Source organism: Oncorhynchus keta, chromosome 4, assembly GCF_023373465.1.
Source record: "Oncorhynchus keta strain PuntledgeMale-10-30-2019 chromosome 4, Oket_V2, whole genome shotgun sequence".
In the NCBI taxonomy this organism is placed as follows: domain Eukaryota; kingdom Metazoa; phylum Chordata; class Actinopteri; order Salmoniformes; family Salmonidae; genus Oncorhynchus; species Oncorhynchus keta.
Window position 1 is genome coordinate 48,325,522 of NC_068424.1, and position 19,819 is coordinate 48,345,340.

Below are 19,819 nucleotides of genomic sequence, written 5' to 3' on the forward strand. Positions count from 1 at the left end.
TCTATTTTTCAGTCTGTCCATGGTGGATTGAGACTGAAAACAACCTCTATTTAAATACAGGCTGTTCCTCGATGAGACAGAGGGAGAATAGCTGACAGGGAGAGCAGGTCCATTTAGAGAGCACTTCCAGAAGAGTTTTTTTACAGTGTGTTTGTACACTGCTGTAACCTGTAACCGGTTTGTAAGTCTCTCTCTCTCTCTCTCTCTCTCTCTCTCTCTCTCTCTCTCTCTCTCTCTCTCTGTCTCTCTCTCTCTGTCTGTCTCTCTCTCTCTCTCTCTGTCTCTGTCTCTGTCTCTCTCTCTCTCTCTCTCTCTCTGTCTCTCTCTCTCTCTCTCTCTCTGCTCTCTCTCTCTCTCTCTCTGTCTCTCTGTCTCTCTCTCTCTCTCTCTCTCTCTCTCTCTCTCTCTCTCTCTCTCTCTCTCTCTCTCTCTCTCTCTCTCTCTCTCTCTCTCTCTCTCTCTCTCTCTGTCTCTCTCCCTCTCTGTCTCTCTCTCTCTCTCTCTCTCGCTCTCTCGTTCTCTGTCTGTCTGTGTGTATAGTTTGTGGCGCACCCTAACTGCCAGCAGCAGCTGCTGACTATCTGGTATGAGAACCTGTCAGGTCTGAGGCAGCAGTCCATCGGGGTCAAGTGTTGCACCGTGCTAGGGGTCACCGTGGGACTGCCCTTCCTGGCTATTGCCTACTGGATCATGCCCTGCAGCAAGGTAATGCAGCTATGCACTACAGGTACACACACATGCATACCGCATGTACATGTACATGCACACACCAGTGGAGGCTGCTGAGGGGAGGGCAGCTCATAGTAATACCTGGAATGGAGTCAATAGTATGATATCAACCACGTGGAAACCACGTTAGTATCGAGGCACAAGGCGAGACCCAGATGCATACAGGGGAGGCAGATGGTTTGAGTCTTTGGTATTAATTAATAATCCAAAAGGAGTAGGCAAGAGAATGGTCATGGACAGGCAAAAGGTCAAAACCAGTTCAGAGTCCAGGAGGTACAGAGTGGCAGACAGGCTCAAGGTCAGGGCAGGCAGAATGGTCAGGCAGGCGGGTACAGAGTCCAGAAAACAGGCAAGGGACAAAACCGGGAGGATTAGCAAAAGAGAAGTAGAAAGCAGGAGCACAGGGAAAACGCTGGTTGACTTGAAAACATACAAGACGAACTGGCACAGAGAGACAGGAAACACAGGGATAAATACACTGGTACAGAGAGACAGGAAACACAGGGATAAATACACTGGGGAAAATAAGCGACACCTGGAGGGGGTGGAGACAATCACAAGAAACGGATCAGGGCTTGACAGTTAGTACCATTCCATTGACTCCATTCCAGACATTATTATGAGCCGTCCTCCCCTCAGCAGCCTCCACTGACGCACCCACACACTACAGATCCTCTAAGGCAGGTATTCCCAAACTGGGGTACGGGTACGCGCAATGTCGGGGGTACGCCAAATAAAATTGTGATTCACATTTTTTTTAATTCATTTAAAAAATAAATAAATAATCTCATTTTCAAACAGTCCATTTATATTTTTCAACTGGGCTATACATTTGGGTGAGTTAACTATTTTTTTTAAATGAAACAATCTAGTGTTCAGCGAAATAACAACACAATGTCAAATACAGGTAGCATAGGCAAATAATTAACATCCAGTACTCTCTGGTGGGAATTCCACTAACGGTCCGTATGTAGACAAACGTAGCTGCTGCTCATTCCGTTTGCTCGGAAATTGATAAATGTTTTTTTTAAAGTATGGCCCGCGTCCATAGAGACACATACCATCTCTACTGGTAGTACTACCAGACCAGCAGTACGACACCTGCACCTGTCGACGACACAAGTTGTTCTGCTTCCAGGAGCACATCCAATGCTAGCATCAGTAATTGTACATTTGTTGTTAGCCCAGCTAGCATGGACACTGACAGTTGTGAAACTGATGCCGAAGAGCTACACCCCACTTACCCCGGAAAGCACCGAGCAACAGACAGGGACGTTGGACCATCGAAGAGGCACAAATATGATGATTTGGGGTTCACTTATATTGGGAGTAGTGCCTTTCCTCAGCCACAGTGTGTTTTTTGTGCAAAAGTACTATCTCACAACTCAATGAAACCTTCACTCTCGCGCAGACATTTAGTAACAAAACATGCCAATTTGAAAAATAAGCCACAGAAGTTTTTTGAGCGAGAATTAAGACGACTTTCGAGTAGTAAGACATGTATAAAATCAACAGATACCATTAATAAGGCAGGGCTAGAAGAGTCTTATATGGGCTATCGAGTGGCTAAGACAGGCAAGCCCCATACTATTGTGGAGGACTTAATTATTCCTGCTGCCGCGGATATGGCTGGGACAATGCTAGGGGAAAAGGCCCAAAAACCTATACAAACAATGTCTTCAACAAACAACACTGTTTCATGTTGCTTCAGTGAAATGGCAGGAGATGTGTTGAAACAATTACTGCTTCCCATACAAGAGAATTCTGTGCGTTACAGCTGGATGAGTCAACAGATGTGGCGGGCCAGGCACAGCTCCTGGTTTATGTCCGTTACGTTTATGGGGGGTCAATTAAGGAAGACATCCTCTTCTGCAAACCACTGGAAATCTGGACAACAGAAGAGGATATTTTTAAAGTACTGGGCAGCTTTGTGACATCAAATGGACTTCGGTGGTCAAGATGTGTTGGTATCTGTACTGATGGTGTAAAAAGCCATGACAGGGTGAAATAGTGGAGTGGTAACACGCGTGCAAGCAGTTCCTCCCGATGCCACTTGGGTACACTGCAGCGTCCACTGAGAGGCTCTTACTGCCAAAGGAATGCCTGACAGCTTGAAAGACATTTTGGACACTACAGTCGTGTCTGCTACCTCAATTTGTATGATGGCAATTTGCATATACTCCAGAATGTTATGAAGAGTGATCAGATGAATTGCAATTAATTGCAAAGTCCCTCTTTGCCATGCAAATGAACTGAATCCTCAAAACAACATTTCCACTGCATTTCAGCCCTGCCGGAAAAAGGACCAGCTGACATCATGTCAGTGATTCTCTCGTTAACACAGGTGAGTGTTGATGAGGACAAGGCTGGAGATCACTCTGTCATGCTGATTGAGTTTGAATAACAGACTGGAAGCTTCAAAAGGAGGGTGGTGCTTGGAATCATTGTTCTTCCTCTGTCAATCATGGTTACCTGCAAGGAAACACGTGCCGTCATCATTGCTTTGCACAAAAAGGGCTTCACAGGCAAGGATATTGCTGCCAGTAAGAATGCACCTAAATCAACTATTTATCGGACCATCAAGAACTTCAAGGAGAGCGGTTCAATTGTTGTGAAGAAGGCTTCAGGGCACCCAAGAATGTCCAGCAAGCTCCAGGACCGTCTCCTAAAGTTGATTCAGCTGCGGGATCGGGGCACCACCAGTACAGAGCTTTCTCAGGAATGGAAGCAGGCAGGTGTGAGTGCATCTGCACGCACAGTGAGGGGAAGACTTTTGGAGGATGGCATGGTGTCAAGAAGGGCAGCAAAGCCACTTCTCTCCAGGAAAACCATCAGGGACAGACTGATATTATGCAAAAGGTACAGGGATTGGACTGCTGAGGACTGGGGTAAAGTCATTTTTTCTGATGAATCCCCTTTCCATTTGTTTGCTGCACTTGGAAAAAAAGTTGTCCGGAGAAGATAAGGTGAGCGCTACAATCAGTCCTGTGTCATGCCAACAGTAAAGCATCCTGAGAAAATTAATGTGTGGGGTTGCTTCTCAGCCAAGGGAGTGGGCTCACTCACAATTTTGCCTAAGAACACAGCCATGAATAAATATTTGTTGATTTTACCTTTATTTAACTAGGCAAGTCAGTTAAGATAAAATTCTTATTTTCAATGACGGCCCTGATTTGTACCTTGTCAGCTCGGGGATATGAACATGCAACCTTCCGGTTACTAGTCCAACACTCTAACCACTAGGATACCCTGCCGCCACTGCCGACTGGTACCAACACATCCTCCGAGAGCAACTTCTCCCAACCATCCAGGAACAGTTTGGTGATGAACAATGCCTTTTCCAGCATGATGGAGCACCTTGCCATAAGGCAAAGTGATAACTAAGTGACTCTGGGAACAAAACATCGATATTTTGGGTTCATGGCCAGGAAACACCCCAGACCTTAATCCCATTGAGAACTTGCGGTCAATCCTCAAGAGGCGGGTGGACAAACAAAAACCCACAAAGTCTGACAAACTCCAAGCATTGATTATGCAAGAATGAGCTGCCATCAGTCATGATGTGGCCCAAAAGTTAATTGACAGTATCCAGGGCGGATTGCAGAGGTATTGAAAAAGAAGGGTCAACACTGCAAATATTGACTCTTTGCATCAACTTCATGTAATTGTCAATAAAAGCCTTTGACACTTCTGAAATGCTTGTAATTATACTTCAGTATTCCATAGTAACATCTGACAAAAGTATCTAAAAACACTGAAGCAGCAAACTTTGTGAAAATTGTGTCATTCTCAAAACTTTTGGCCACGACTGTACAATGAAAATGTTTAACTTTGTTAAAGCAAGGCTACTGAACCTTTGTTTATTTTCTGGATTATGCAATGATATGGGCAGCGACCATTTAACACTTTTACAACATACAGAAGTGCAGTGGTTATCAAGGGGCAAAGTATTGACACGTTTTTTTTGTAAAGTCTAGAGACGAGCTTAAAGTTTTCTTTACTGGCCATCATTTTCACTTGTCTGACCTCTTGCATGATGACGAGTTTCTCACACAACTGGCCTGTCTGGGTGTTACTGGCCTGTCTGGGTGTTACTGGCCTGTCTGGGTGTTACTGGCCTGTCTGGGTGTTACTGGCCTGTCTGGGTGTTACTGGCCTGTCTGGGTGTTACTGGCCTGTCTGGGTGTTACTGGCCTGTCTGGGTGTTACTGGCCTGTCTGGGTGTTACTGGCCTGTCTGGGTGTTACTGGCCTGTCTGGGTGTTACTGGCCTGTCTGGGTGTTACTGGCCTGTCTGGGTGTTACTGGCCTGTCTGGGTGTTACTGGCCTATCTGGGTGTTACTGGCCTATCTGGGTGTTACTGGCCTATCTGGGTGTTACTGGCCTATCTGGGTGAGGTTTTTCTCTCCTAGCGCTGTTAAGACACTGATGCCCTTTGCAACTACGTGCCTGTGGGAGAGTGGATTCTCGGCCCTCACTAGCATGAAAACTAAATACAGGCACAGACTGTGTGTGGAAAATGATTTAAGACTGAGACTCTCCAATGCAACCAACCTTTCAAGCATCCTTTCAAGCACATCCTTCTCAGTAACCTGTGGTGAGTTATTCACAATTTTTGATGAACAAATAAAGTTTTATATGTAAGATGGCTAAATAAAGAGCAAAATGATTGATTATTATTATTATATTATTATTTGTGCCCTGGTCCTATAAGAGCTCTGTCACTTCCCATGAGCCGGGTTGTGACAAAAACTCACACTCATTCTTATGTTTAATACATTTATTGTATCGTTTGTGTGTGGCAGGTTTACAATGATGGCAAAAAACAACATTTGAGAGTGCGCTGAACCTGATGCTAGAGGGGGTACGCTGCTGGATGTTGAATATTTGAAGGGGCACGGGACTATAAAATGTTTGGGAACCACTGCTCTAAGGGATCATAATCTGATTAGGTTGCCCGCATTCTGAATAAATGCCTGAACAGCTTGCAGATACTGTAGAGGTCACACTAACCTTATCCCCAACAGCATGCAGATACTGTAGAGGTCACACTAACCTTAACCACCACAGCTTGCAGATACTGTAGAGGTCACACTAACCTTAACCCCCACAGCTTGCAGATACTGTAGAGGTCACACTAACCTTAACCCCCACAGCTTGCAGATACTGTAGAGGTCACACTAACCTTATCCCCAACAGCATGCAGATACTGTAGAGGTCACACTAACCTTATCCCCAACAGCATACAGATACTGTAGAGGTCACACTAACCTTATCCCCAACAGCATGCAGATACTGTAGAGGTCACACTAACCCTAACCCCCACAGCTTGCAGATACTGTAGAGGTCACACTAACCTTAACCCCAACAGCATGCAGATACTGTAGAGGTCACACTAACTAACCTTAAACCCCACAGCATGCAGATACTGTAGAGGTCACACTAACCTCAATCCCCACAGCTTGCAGATACTGTAGAGGTCACACTAACCTCAATCCCCACAGCTTGCAGATACTGTAGAGGTCACACTAACCTTAACCCCACAGCTTGCAGATACTGTAGAGGTCACACTAACCTTAACCCCCACAGCTTGCAGATACTGTAGAGGTCACTCTAACCTTAACCCCCACAGCATGCAGATACTGTAGAGGTCACACTAACCTTAACCCCCACAGCTTGCAGATACTGTAGAGGTCACTCTAACCTTAACCCCCACAGCATGCAGATACTGTAGAGGTCACACTAACCTTAACCCCCACAGCATGCAGATACTGTAGAGGTCACACTAACCTTAACCCCCACAGCTTGCAGATACTGTAGAGGTCACACTAACCTTAACCCCCACAGCTTGCAGATACTGTAGAGGTCACACTTACCTTAACCTCCACAGCTTGCAGATACTGTAGAGGTCACACTAACCGTAACCTCCACAGCTTGCAGATACTGTAGAGGTCACACTAACCGTAACCCCCACCGCATGCAGATACTGTAGAGGTCACACTAAACATAACCCCCACTGCATGCAGATACTGTAGCGGTCACAATTACCTTAACCTCCACAGCTTGCAGATACTGTAGAGGTCACACTAAACGTAACCCCCACTGCATGCAGATACTGTAGAGGTCACACTAACCGTAACCCCCACCGCATGCAGATACTGTAGAGGTCACACTAAACGTAACCCCCACTGCATGCAGATACTGTAGCGGTCACACTAACCTTAACCCCCACCGCATGCAGATACTGTAGAGGTCACACTAACCTTAACCCCCACAGCTTGCAGATACTGTAGAGGTCACACTTACCTTAACCTCCACAGCTTGGAGATACTGTAGAGGTCACACTAACCTTAAACCCCCACAGCTTGCAGATACTGTAGAGGTCACACTTACCTTAACCTCCACAGCTTGGAGATACTGTAGAGGTCACACTTACCTTAACCTCCACAGCTTGGAGATACTGTAGAGGTCACACTTACCTTAACCCCACAGCTTGGAGATACTGTAGCGGTCACACTAACCTTAACCCCCACCGCATGCAGATACTGTAGAGGTCACACTAACCTTAACCTCCACAGCTTGCAGATACTGTAGAGGTCACACTTACCTTAACCTCCACAGCTTGGAGATACTGTAGAGGTCACACTTACCTTAACCTCCACAGCTTGGAGATACTGTAGAGGTCACACTAACCTTAACCCCCACCGCATGCAGATACTGTAGAGGTCACACTAACCTTAACCTCCACAGCTTGCAGATACTGTAGAGGTCACACTGCTTGGAGATACTGTAGAGGTCACACTTACCTTAACCTCCACAGCTTGGAGATACTGTAGAGGTCACACTTACCTTAACCTCCACAGCTTGCAGATACTGTAGAGGTCACACTTACCTTAACCTCCACAGCTTGCAGATACTGTAGAGGTCACACTAACCGTAACCCCCACCGCATGCAGATACTGTAGAGGTCACACTAACCTTAACCCCCACAGCATGCAGATACTGCAGAGGTCACACTAACCTTAACCTCCACAGCTTGCAGATACTGTAGAGGTCACACTAACCGTAACCCCCACCGCATGCAGATACTGTAGAGGTCACACTTACCTTAACCTCCACAGCTTGCAGATACTGTAGAGGTCACACTAACCGTAACCCCCACCGCATGCAGATACTGTAGAGGTCACACTTACCTTAACCTCCACAGCTTGCAGATACTGTAGAGGTCACACTAACCGTAACCCCCACCGCATGCAGATACTGTAGAGGTCACACTTACCTTAACCTCCACAGCTTGCAGATACTGTAGAGGTCACACTAACCGTAACCTCCACAGCTTGCAGATACTGTAGAGGTCACACTAACCGTAACCCCCACCGCATGCAGATACTGTAGAGGTCACACTTACCTTAACCTCCACAGCTTGCAGATACTGTAGAGGTCACACTAACCGTAACCCCCACCGCATGCAGATACTGTAGAGGTCACACTAACCTTAACCCCCACAGCTTGCAGATACTGTAGAGGTCACACTAACCGTAACCCCCACCACATGCAGATACTGTAGAGGTCACACTAACCTTAACCCCCACAGCATGCAGATACTGTAGAGGTCACACTAACCTTAACCCCCACAGCTTGCAGATACTGTAGAGGTCACACTAACCGTAACCCCCACCGCATGCAGATACTGTAGAGGTCACACTTACCTTAACCCCCACAGCATGCAGATACTGTAGAGGTCACACTAACCGTAACCCCCACCGCATGCAGATACTGTAGAGGTCACACTAACCTTAACCCCCACAGCTTGCAGATACTGTAGAGGTCACACTAACCTTAACCTCCACAGCTTGCAGATACTGTAGAGGTCACACTAACCTTAACCTCCACAGCTTGCAGATACTGTAGAGGTCACACTAACCTTAACCTCCACAGCTTGCAGATACTGTAGAGGTCACAGTAACCGTAACCCCCACCGCATGCAGATACTGTAGAGGTCACACTTACCTTAACCTCCATTGGCAGGCCCATCTCAGCTTCCCCTCTGACATATGCAAGTCCTCTGAAGAGACAGAAAGGAAATAGAAATGAAAGGAAAGAAAAGAAAGAGCAGGCCAAGAGGAAGAGATAAGTGGGGAGGGAGAGGAATGGTGACAGAAATGAAAGGATAGATATGAGAGAGAGATACACGTGGGGAGACTGGGGCAGTCGAACAGGGGGACAGACAGAGGGATGGAGGGAGTGGTGTGGGGGGGGGGGTGGTATCTCTCCCCCCCTGAAACTACTGAGAAAAACAGTGGATAAATCCCAAATGGCACACTATTCCCTATATAGTGCACTACATTTCACCAGAGCCATGTGAGCCCTGGTCAAAAGTAGTGAACTACATTATATAGGGAGCAAGGTGCAATTTGGGACGTAGCCAGTCCTTGTCCAAAGAAAACACAAAAACACACACACCTGATTGGTTAGGATTAGATGGCGGTGTGTGTGTGTAGCGAACAACAACCTTTATCTATCGGTTGGTTGATATCGGACTGATTTTAATGACCTGTATTGGCTAATGGCCTTGATTAAAAACAGAGGGGCAGACACACATGCACACAAACAGCACAATGGATGTGATGGCTGTGTGTTGTTAAATAAACAACCTGGCCAATACTGTTTCATAAGGTGTTTCTACACCTGCATTGCTTGCTGTTTGGGGTTTTAGGCTGGGTTTCTGTACAGCACTTTGAGATATCAGCTGATGTACGAAGGGCTATATAAATACATTTGATTTGATTTGATTTCGTCCCCCTCCTTCTCAGCCTTCCTACGTATTGTTGTGGGTGTTTGTGTCAATGGTTGTACTTGTGTGAAAGGTTCACATTCACAAACACATGTGCCTGCGTTTTGAGTGCATGTTGAATGCACATATTCAGTGTGTCGATCTGCATGCGTTTTGTGACGGTGTGTCTCCTCCCTAGCTCTCCCATCCCGGTGGGACATAGCTGGATCCTCCTGGGTTGATAGTGACAAATAGAATACACAACAAGGCCCTGTGAAATTCACATCTCTCTCTCTTATTTCTCTCTGCCTCCTTTACTGAGTCTCTCCTCACTGCTTCTGATGCAGGGGGGATAGATAATGTGTGTGAAACTGACACTGAATGTTCTTCACACATAGTAACACACTTTGATGTCTGGACAATGTTCACTGAATTGTCAGTAAGACATTGTTATGTTGTCTACACTCCCAATATGAGAAATGTTCTATTCAATTGACAGGAGTATTGAGTCTGACTCAATGTCCGACTGAACTGACCCCTGGACGAACCTGAAGTGTTTCTCAAAAGGCATACTACCGTGTTCCGAGCACGGGAGGGTCGTGGTATGAGCCCAAATCAAAGTATGTGAAACGGAGCGCGGAGGGCACTCCTCGAATGAGTAGTCCGTTAGTACATATTTTGTTTTGTGCATCACTGCAAGCTTCAACGAAAAGTATGCAAAGAAATGTGACGCAACCATGTAAAGAAATATCTATATATATTTTGGGCATTTTTTCAGCTGAAGCGAGAGAAAATTAACCCCAACTTCGTAATTAAATGTTGCCTAGTCACATCTCCTATGTTGCCTGACTACAATACTCGATCTTGATATGTTAATAAAAACATGCTGTGTTCATTTTGGCATGTTTACCTGCCTAATGTTGAAGTTGGAAGTTTACATACACCTGGAGCCATTAAAACTTGTTTTTCAACCACTCCACAAATTTCTTGTTAACTGTAGTTTTGGCAAGTTGGTTAGGACATCTACTTTGTGCATGACACAAGTAATTTTTCCAAAAATAGTTTACAGACAGATTATTTCACTTATAATCCACAGTATCACAATTCCAGCGGGTCAGAAGTTTACATACACAGCTTGGAAAATTCCAGAAAATGATGTCATGGCTTTAGATGTTTCTGATAGGCTAATTGACATAATTTAGGTCAATTGGAGGAGTACCTGTGGATGTATTTCAAGGCCTACTTTCAAACTCAGTGCCTCTTTGCATGACATCATGGGAAAATCAAAAGAAATCAGCTAAGACCTCTGAAAAAGAATTGTAGACCTCCACGAGTCTGGTTTATCATTGGGAGCAATTTCCAAACGCCTGAAGGCACAACATTCATCTGTACAAACAAAAGTACGCAAGTATAAACACAATGTGACCACGCAGCCATCATACCGCTCAGGAAGGAGACGCGTTCTGTCTCCTAAAGATGAACGTACTTTGGTGTGAAAAGTGCAAATCAATCTCAGAACAACAGCAAAGGACCTTGTGAAGATGCTGGAGGAAACAGGTACAAAAGTATCTATTATCCACAGTAAAACAAGTCCAAAATCGACATAACCTGAAAGGCCGCTCAGCAAGGAAGAAGCCACTGCTCCAAGACCGCCATAAAAAAGCCAGACTATGGTTTGCAACTGCACATGGGGACAAAGATTGCACTTTTTGGAGAAATGTCCTCTGGTCTGATGAAAACAAAATAGAACTGTTTGGCCATAATGACCATTGTTATGTTTGGAGGAAAAAGGTGGAGGCTTGCAAGCTGAAGAACACCATCCCAACCGTGAAGCACAGGGGTGGCAGAATCATGTTGTGGGGGTGCTTTGCTGCAGGAGGGACTGGTGCACGTCACAAACTAGATGGCATCATGAGGGAGGAAAATGATGTGGATATCATATCAACATCTCAAGACATCAGTCAGGAAGTTAAAGGTTGGTCGCAAATGTGTCTTCCAAATGGACAATGACCCCAAGCATACCTCCAAAGTTGTGGCAAAATGGCTTAAGGACAACAAAGTCAAGGTATTGGAGTGGCCATCACAAAGCCCTGACCTCAATCTTATCTTTGTGGGCAGAACTGAAAAAGCATGTGTGAGCAAGGAGGCCTACAAACCTGACTCAGTTACACCAGCTCTGTCAGGAGGAATGGGCCAAATTCACCCAACTTATTGTGGGAAGCTTGTGGAATGCTACCTGACATGTTTGAACCAAGTTAAACAATTTAAAGGCAATGCTACAAAATACTAATTGAGGGTATTTAAACTTCTGACCCACTGGGAATGTGATGAAAGAAATAAAAGCTGAAATGAATCATTCACTCTACTATTATTCTGACATGATCCTAACTGACCTTAGACAGGGAATTTTTACTAGGATTAAATGTCAGGAATTGTGGAAAACTGAGTTTAAATGTATTTGGCTAAGGTGTATGTAAACTTCCGACTTCAACTGTACGTACTGTAGATCGGAAACCAAAAATAAGTCAATAGGGCTAACTGGCTAGCTACTAGTACTGTTAGCTAGCCAGATATCCACAAAGAATTGTTAGTTTGCTACCCACAAAGAACTGACATCTATCTTGCATAATATTAGTTTTAGGTCACTTTTGCCTGTTAAACTATCTGGTTAGCTACATTATTGTGATTTACAAATAGCTAGCTGATAGTTACTGTATGAAGTAAAACGTTTGCTTTGTGTATATCTTACTTCGTCTCTATTAATGCCTCTGGTTCCTGACCGTAGGGTAGACCAGTTCCATGTTCCCCAGTTCCATCTAGTTTATTACTCCTCCTGACAGTAATACTGTTTACCTTAACTGACTTCATAGGGGGAATGTAGTTTCTATACCATGTACACGTTTACCATGGTACTACATTTACATTTGAGTCATTTAGCAGATGCTCTTATCCAGACCAATCATCTTATGTTTGCTAGGTAAGTCAACCACATATCACATTCATAACAAGTTAAACCTCTCCTCAATCACCGAAGGCGAAGTGCTAGTAAGAAAAGAGAAGGGCAATTGTTGGTGCAAGTAACCAAGCAGGGTGTTTTATGTCTTTGTCCAGCTGGGTCAGATCCTGAGAAGTCCCTTCATGAAGTTTGTGGCTCACGCAGTGTCCTTCACCCTCTTCCTGGGCCTGCTGGTCATCAACGCCTCGGACCGCTTCGAGGGGGTCAGGAACCTGCCCAACGAGACCATCACTGACCACCCTCGCCAGGTGTTCCGGGTCAAGACCACTCAGTTCTCCTGGACCGAGATGCTCATCATGAAATGCGTGCTGGGTGAGTAGGAGAGAGGGAGAAGGGGAGGGGGGTGGGAGAGAGAGAGAGAGGGGGAGGAAGGGAAAGACCGATGAATGGAGAGAGAGGGAGAAAGAGGTTGAAAGAAGGACAGAATGAGAATTCCATTGTTTTACTTTTAGATTTGTGTGTACTGTTGTGTATTGTTAGATATTACTGCACTGTTGGAGTTAGGAACACAAGCATTTCGCTACACCTGCAATAACATCTGCTAAATATGGGTATGTGACCGATAAAATTGGATTTGATTTGAGGAAGAATGAAAGGGATGGATTAAGAGAGAAAGAAAGGAACAAGGAAGGAAGAAATAGACAAATAAAAAGAGCTGGTGGAGGGGGCGATTAATGGCTCACATACAGTTGATGTCGGAAGTTTACATACACCTTAGACTAATCCATTTAAACTCAGTTTTTCACAATTCCTGACATTTAGTCCTAGCAAAAAGTCCCCGTCTTAGGACAGTTAGAATCACCAATTTATTTTAAGAATGTGAAATGTCAGAATAATAGTAGAGAGAATGAATTATTTCAGCTTTTATTTGTTTCATCACATTCCCAGTGGGTCAGAAGTTTACATACACTCAATTAGTATTTGGTAGCATTGCCTTAAATTGTTTAACTTGGGTCAAATGTTTCAGGTAGCCTTCCACAAGCTTCCCACAATAAGTTGGGTGAAATTTTGGCCAATTCTTCCTGGCAGAGCTGGTGTAAACTGAGTCAGGTTTGTAGGCCTCCATGCTTGCACACACTTTTTCAGTTCTGCCCACACATTTTCTATAGGATTGAAGACAGGGCTTTGTGATGACCACTCCGATACCTTGACTTTGTTGTCCTTAAGACATTTTTTTCACAACTTTGGAGGTATGCTTGGGGTCATTGTCCATTTGGAAGACCGGTTTGCGACCAAGCTTTAACTTCCTGACGGATGTTTTGAGATGTTGCTTCAATATATCCACATAATGTTCCTACCTCATGATGCCATCTAGTTTTGTGAAGTGCACCAGTCCCTCCTGAAGCAAAGCACCCCCACAACATGATGCTGCCATCCCCTTGCTTCACGGTTGGGATGGTGTTCTTCAGCTTGCAAGCCTCCCCCTTTTCCCTCCAAACATAACGATGGTCATTATGGCCAAACAGTTCTATTTTTGTTTCATCAGACCAGAGGACATTTCTCCAAAAAGTACGATCTTTGTCCCCATGTGCAGTTGCAAACCATAGTCTGTCTTTTTTATTGCGGTTTTGGAGCAGTGGCTCCTTCCTTGCTGAGCGGCCTTTCAGGTTATGTCGATATAGGACTCGTTTTACTGTGGATATAGATACTTTTGTACTTGTTTCCTCCAGCATCTTCACAGGGTCCTTTGCTGTTGTTCTGTGATTGATTTGCACTTTTCGCTCCAAAGTACGTTCATCTCTAGGAGACAGAACGCGTCTCCTTCCTGAGCGGTATGATGGCTGCTTGGTCCCATGGTGTTTATACTTGCGTACTTTTGTTTGTACAGATGAACATGGTACCTTCAGGCATTTGGAAATTGCTCCCAAGGATGAACCAGACCTGTGGAGGTCTACATTTTTTTTCTGAGGTCTTGAGGGCTGATTTCTTTTGATTTTCCCATGATGTTAAGCAAAGAGACAGTGAGTTTGAAGGTAGGCCTTGAAATACATCCACAGGTACTCCTCCAATTAACTGAAATGATGTCAATTAGCCTATCAGAAGATTCTAAAGCTTGACATTTTCTGGAAATTTCCAAGCTGTTTAAAGGCACAGTCAACTTAGTGTATGTAAACTTCTGACCCACTGGAATTGCGATACAGTGAATTATAAGTGAAATAATCTGTCAGTTAACAATTGTTGGAAAAATGACTTGTGTCATGCACAAAGTAGATGTCATAACCGACTTGCCAGAACTATAGTTTGTTAACAAGAAATGTGTGGATTGGTTGAAAAATTACTTTTAATGTCTCCAACCTAAGTGTACAGTACGTAAACTTCCGACTTCAACTGTATACACTTAGAGCCAATAGATCAATCACAATAAAAACATCAACTGGTTTCTCCGCCTCCTCACACTTTCTCTCGTACCTCTTAACGTAGCAATATCATTTGTGTGTGTGTTTCCAGTAGGGATGGGGAGTGCCTGATTGCCTGTAAATCAGTTACATTACCAGCGAAAATATTAGCGTTCAGATTACAGATACTTTTGAAAAACGTGGATTACTTTTAAATTCAGGAAGGATGTTTGTGAAAACATACATTGGCACCTTTCTGTTTTCTCAATGACATTCAATTCAACATTAAAGAAAGGCGCACGTTTCAGTTTGTTACACCTGAGGGAGTCTGTCCACGTTTCAGTTTGTTACACCTGAGGGAGTCTGTCCACAAGTCACAGACAACTATGATGACACACCAAATGCGTTCCACACCAAAACCTTTTTCTCTTCTTCTAATGCCTCTTAAGGTTCAAGTAATCCAAAAGTATCTGAAACCTATCAGATTGTTACTTTTTGGATAATCCCACAGTTACATTACTGATTACAATTTTGGACAGGTAACTGTAACAGATTACATTTAGAAAGTAACCTACCCAACCCTGGTTTCTAGTAGTGGCAGCGTTCTCTTCCCACCAAGAGTAGTTCTGTTTCTTGAGCTGTTCTTGTCTATTAATGTTTTGTATTATGTCATGTTTTGAGTTTTGTGTGGATCCCAGGAAGAGTAGCAGCTGCTTTGCAACAGCTAATGGGGATCCAAATACAATAATGTAATAACAAATAACAAAACCAATTTCAGCCATAGTGTGTGTGTGAGCTGCTTAGAGTGTGTGTGAGCTGTTTAGAGTGTGTGTGAGCTGTTTAGAGTGTGTGTGAGCTGTTTAGAGTGTGTGTGAGCTGTTTAGAGTGTGTGTGAGCTGTTTAGAGTGTGTGTGAGCTGCTTAGAGTGTGTGTGAGCTGTTTAGAGTGTGTGAGAGGTGCGCATGGTGCCACCTGAGGGAGACATTGATCCTTTTAATTCTGTGGGCATTCTTTGAAGCTCCTGTAATTGTGGCACAGCGATGATACTGATTAGAGAAGTTTTTCAATAAGCCATTTTCTCCCTGTTTTGGCTGCGGAGATACACAGGTGTATCTCTGTGTGTGTGATACTGTAGTGGTGTTTATGTATTTGTTGTTCTCCTAATGTAAACTACCGTTCAAAAGTTTGAGGTCACTTAGAAATGTCCTTGTTTTTGAACGAAAAAGCACATTTTTTTTGCCTGTTAAAATAACATCAAATTGATCAGAAATATAATAATAATATATAATTAAAAATCTGCTGTTTCCAGCGACAATAGTCATTTACACAATTAACAATGTCTACACTGTATTTCTGATCAATTTGATGTTATTTTAATGGGCAGAAAAATTGATTTTCTTTCAAAAACAAGACATTTTTAAGTGACCCCAAACGTTTGAACAATAGTGTATATTGAAAACGACTGTGTACCCACCCGATATGATCTCTTGGAAGTATGTGTTGTGTTAATGTGTGCTCTCTCTCTCTCTCTCTCCCTCCCTCAGGTATGATCTGGTCGGAGGTCAAGGAGATCTGGGTGGACGGTCCTAGAGAGTATGTGATGCACCTGTGGAATGTGTTAGACTTCGGCATGTTGTCTATCTTTGTGGCTTCGTTCACCGCTCGGTTCATGGCCTTCCTCAAGGCCTCGAAGGCCCAGCTGTACGTCGACCAGTTTGTCACCGACGAAGACATCCGCAACGCATCACTACCTACAGAGGTAGCCTACTACACCTATGGTTCGTAGAAATATACCGTTGGCATTCTCATTTTCTACCCTTCTACAAGGGCCTACATTAACGACTGTGGACCCTTCCCAGTACACTGCTCGCGCTCTCTAATCACTGCTGTCATCTTGTGGTGTAAGGCTGTTATGACATGGCTGTTTACAGTAAGCTACGGTCTGCATGCACATGCATATGATAGCCTCCCCACTGTTTAAACATTAGTACTGAAACAGCCAACACACGCGATGACACACTCGGTCACATACCCCAAAGCTGTTATAATTGTGTGTGTGTGTGTGTGTGTGTGTGTGTGTGTGTGTGTGTGTGTGTGTGTGTGTGTGTGTGTGTGTGTGTGTGTGTGTGTGTGTGTGTGTGTGTGTGTGTGTGTGTGTGTGTGTGTGTGTGTGTGTGTGTGTGTGTGTGTGTGTGTGTGTGTGTGTGTGTGTGTGTGTGTGTGTGTGTGTATTGGTCCTCTCGTTTCTGTGCTTTCCAGAGGTGTTCTGGTGTTCCCCTGGTGTGTATTCAAAGAATAGGGTGTAGATCAGCTTTAATATTGCAGATAGATTGTAGCCTCCATCAATGTAATTGTCTGCATCATTTACAATCCCCCATAAATATATTTTGTAAATATACATATAAAAAATATATATAGGGCCTCCCGAGTGGCGCAGTGGTCTGTATAGATATATATATATATTTATATATTATTATTTTAATTTATTTTTTATTTTAAAGTAGCCCTACCATCCCTCCCCTAAATGGAGTAAACTAATGGACAACAACACTTAGGCTTCTACTTCCAGCTTATACATATTACATACATTTTACAGGGAGAATATTTTACAATAGTTATATTTTGTTTGTTTTTAGTCCCATCCTTCAACTACCCTCAACCTCTCCCATCAATCTCTGAAGAATATGCAGTTTTGATTTCTGTTTCCCATTTATTTTTTGCATTACAAAACAATACTCATGTTTAACCTTTCTTTAACTAGACAAGTCCGTTTTTCAACTGTGCTGTTTAACAAAGGTTCTGAACCTACAGTGCATTCGGAAAGTATTCCGACCCCTTCCCTTTTCCACATTTTGTCACGTTACATTCTAAAATGTAACGTAACTCGTAATTCGAAAATGGGTTAAACATATTTTCTTCTCATCAATCTACACACAATAAAAACAGAAATAATTTATTTACAGAAGTATTCAGACTCTTTGCTATGAGTCTCGAAATTGAGCTCAGGTGCATCCTGTTTCCATTGATCATCCTTGAGATGATTCTACAACTTGACTGGAGTCCACCTGTGGTAAATTCAATTGATTGGAAATGATTTGGGGTGGCAGGTAGCCTAGTGGTTAGAGCGTTGGGCCAGTAACCGAAAGGTTGCTCGATCGAATTCCCAATCTGACAAGGTAAAAATCTGTCGTTCTGCACCTGAACAAGGCAGTTAACCCACTGCTCCTAGGCCGTCATTGTAAATGCCGTCATTGTAGGCCGTCTATGTAAAGGTCCCACAGTTGACAGTGAATGTCAGAGCAAAAACCAAGCCATGAGGTCGAAGGAATTGTCCGTAGAGCCCCCGAGACAGGAATGTGTCAAGGCACAGATTTGGGAAAGGGTACCAAAACAGTTCTGCAGCATTGAAGGTCCCCAAGAACACAGTAGCCTCAATCATTCTTAAATGGAAGAAGTTTGGAACCACCAAGACTCCTCCTAGATCTGGCTACCCGGCCAAACTGAGCAATCGGGGAAGAAGGGCCTTGGTCAGGGAGGTGACCAAGAACCCGATGGTAACTCTGACAGAGCTCCAGAGTTCCTCTGTGGAGATGGGAGAACCTTCCAGAAGGACAACCATCTCTGCAGCACTCCACCAATCAGGCCTTTATGGTAGAGTGGCCAGATGAAAGCCACTTCTCAGTAAAAGGCACGTGATAGCCCACTTGGAATTTGTCAAAATGCACCTAAAGGACTCTCAGACCATGAGAAACAAGATTCTCTGTTCTAATGAAACCAACATTGAACTCTTTGGCCTGAATGCCAAGCATCACGTCTGGAGGAAACCTGGCACCATCCCTACGGTGAAGCATGGTGGTGGCAACATCATGCTGTGGAGATGTTTTTCAGCGGCAGGGACTGGGAGACTAGTCAGGATCGAGGGAAAGATGAACCAAGCAAAGTACAGCGAGATCCTTGATGAAAACCTCTCCTCAGGACCTCAGACTGGGGCGAAGGTTCATCATCCAATAGGACAATGACCCTAAGCACACAGCCAAGACAACGCAGGAGTGGCTTCGGGACAAGTTTCTGAATGTCCTTGAGTGGACAAGCCAGAGCCCGTACTTTAACCTGATCGAACATCTCTGGAGATATCTGAAAATAGCTGTGCAGTGATGCTCCTCATCCACCCTGACAGAGCGTGAGAGGATCTGCAGAGAACAATGGGAGAAACTTCCCAAATACAGGTGTGCCAAGCTTGTAGCTTCATACCTAAGCCTGTAATCACGGCCAAATGTGCTTCAATAATGTACTGAGTAAAGGGTCTGAATACTTATGTAAATGTAATATATATTTTTTTGTGTTTTATGTGTTTTATTTGTAACACATTTAAAAGGCAAAATGTCTAAAAACCTGTTTTTTGCTTTGTAATTATAGGGTATTGTGTGTAGATTGATAAGGGGGGTAATTTAATCAATTTTAGAATAAGGCTGTAACGTCACAAAATGTGGAAAAAGTAAGGGGTCTGAATACTTTCCGAATGCACATTTTATGGATACAGTATATTTTACATTTAGTTCTTGTTATTTTTCGTCCCACCCTTCAGCTCCACTCAACCCCTCGCATCTATCTCTAAATACCATCCCGTTTTGATTTCTAAGTGTTACACCTTGCCTTTGTATTGCACTACGCAGGCAAGTTGTCCAATACTCGCTCCAAGTTGTCCAATATTCACTCCAAGTTGTCCAATATTCACTCCAAGTTGTCCAGTATTCACTTAAGAGTTTGCTCTCCCCTATCATCAAACAAGTACTATTGAGAAGACGAAGCTCAGCGCTGCTTCCTATGTCTTATCAGATAGTCACAGTTCATAAACACTACAAGCTCTTCTTTCTCTGTTTAAAATCTTTCTTTCAACTGGCTCTCACAGTCTCACACCAGAATTAGATGTTCATCCATGTTTCTCAAACGTCAAATTACAAAGTG

At 43.9% G+C, this 19,819-nt stretch overlaps 1 protein-coding gene across 1 annotated transcript in view; it reads left to right on the forward strand.

The window, feature by feature from the left end:
• LOC118373811 (short transient receptor potential channel 7-like) overlaps window positions 1-19,819 on the forward strand; it is a 63,277-nt gene that overhangs the window by 17,791 nt on the left and 25,667 nt on the right. The window contains exons 4-6 of the mRNA XM_052518246.1: window positions 541-705; window positions 12,614-12,830; window positions 16,399-16,632. Coding sequence (XP_052374206.1) covers window positions 541-705; window positions 12,614-12,830; window positions 16,399-16,632 — 616 coding nt within the window. The remainder of the gene's footprint in view (window positions 1-540; window positions 706-12,613; window positions 12,831-16,398; window positions 16,633-19,819) is intronic.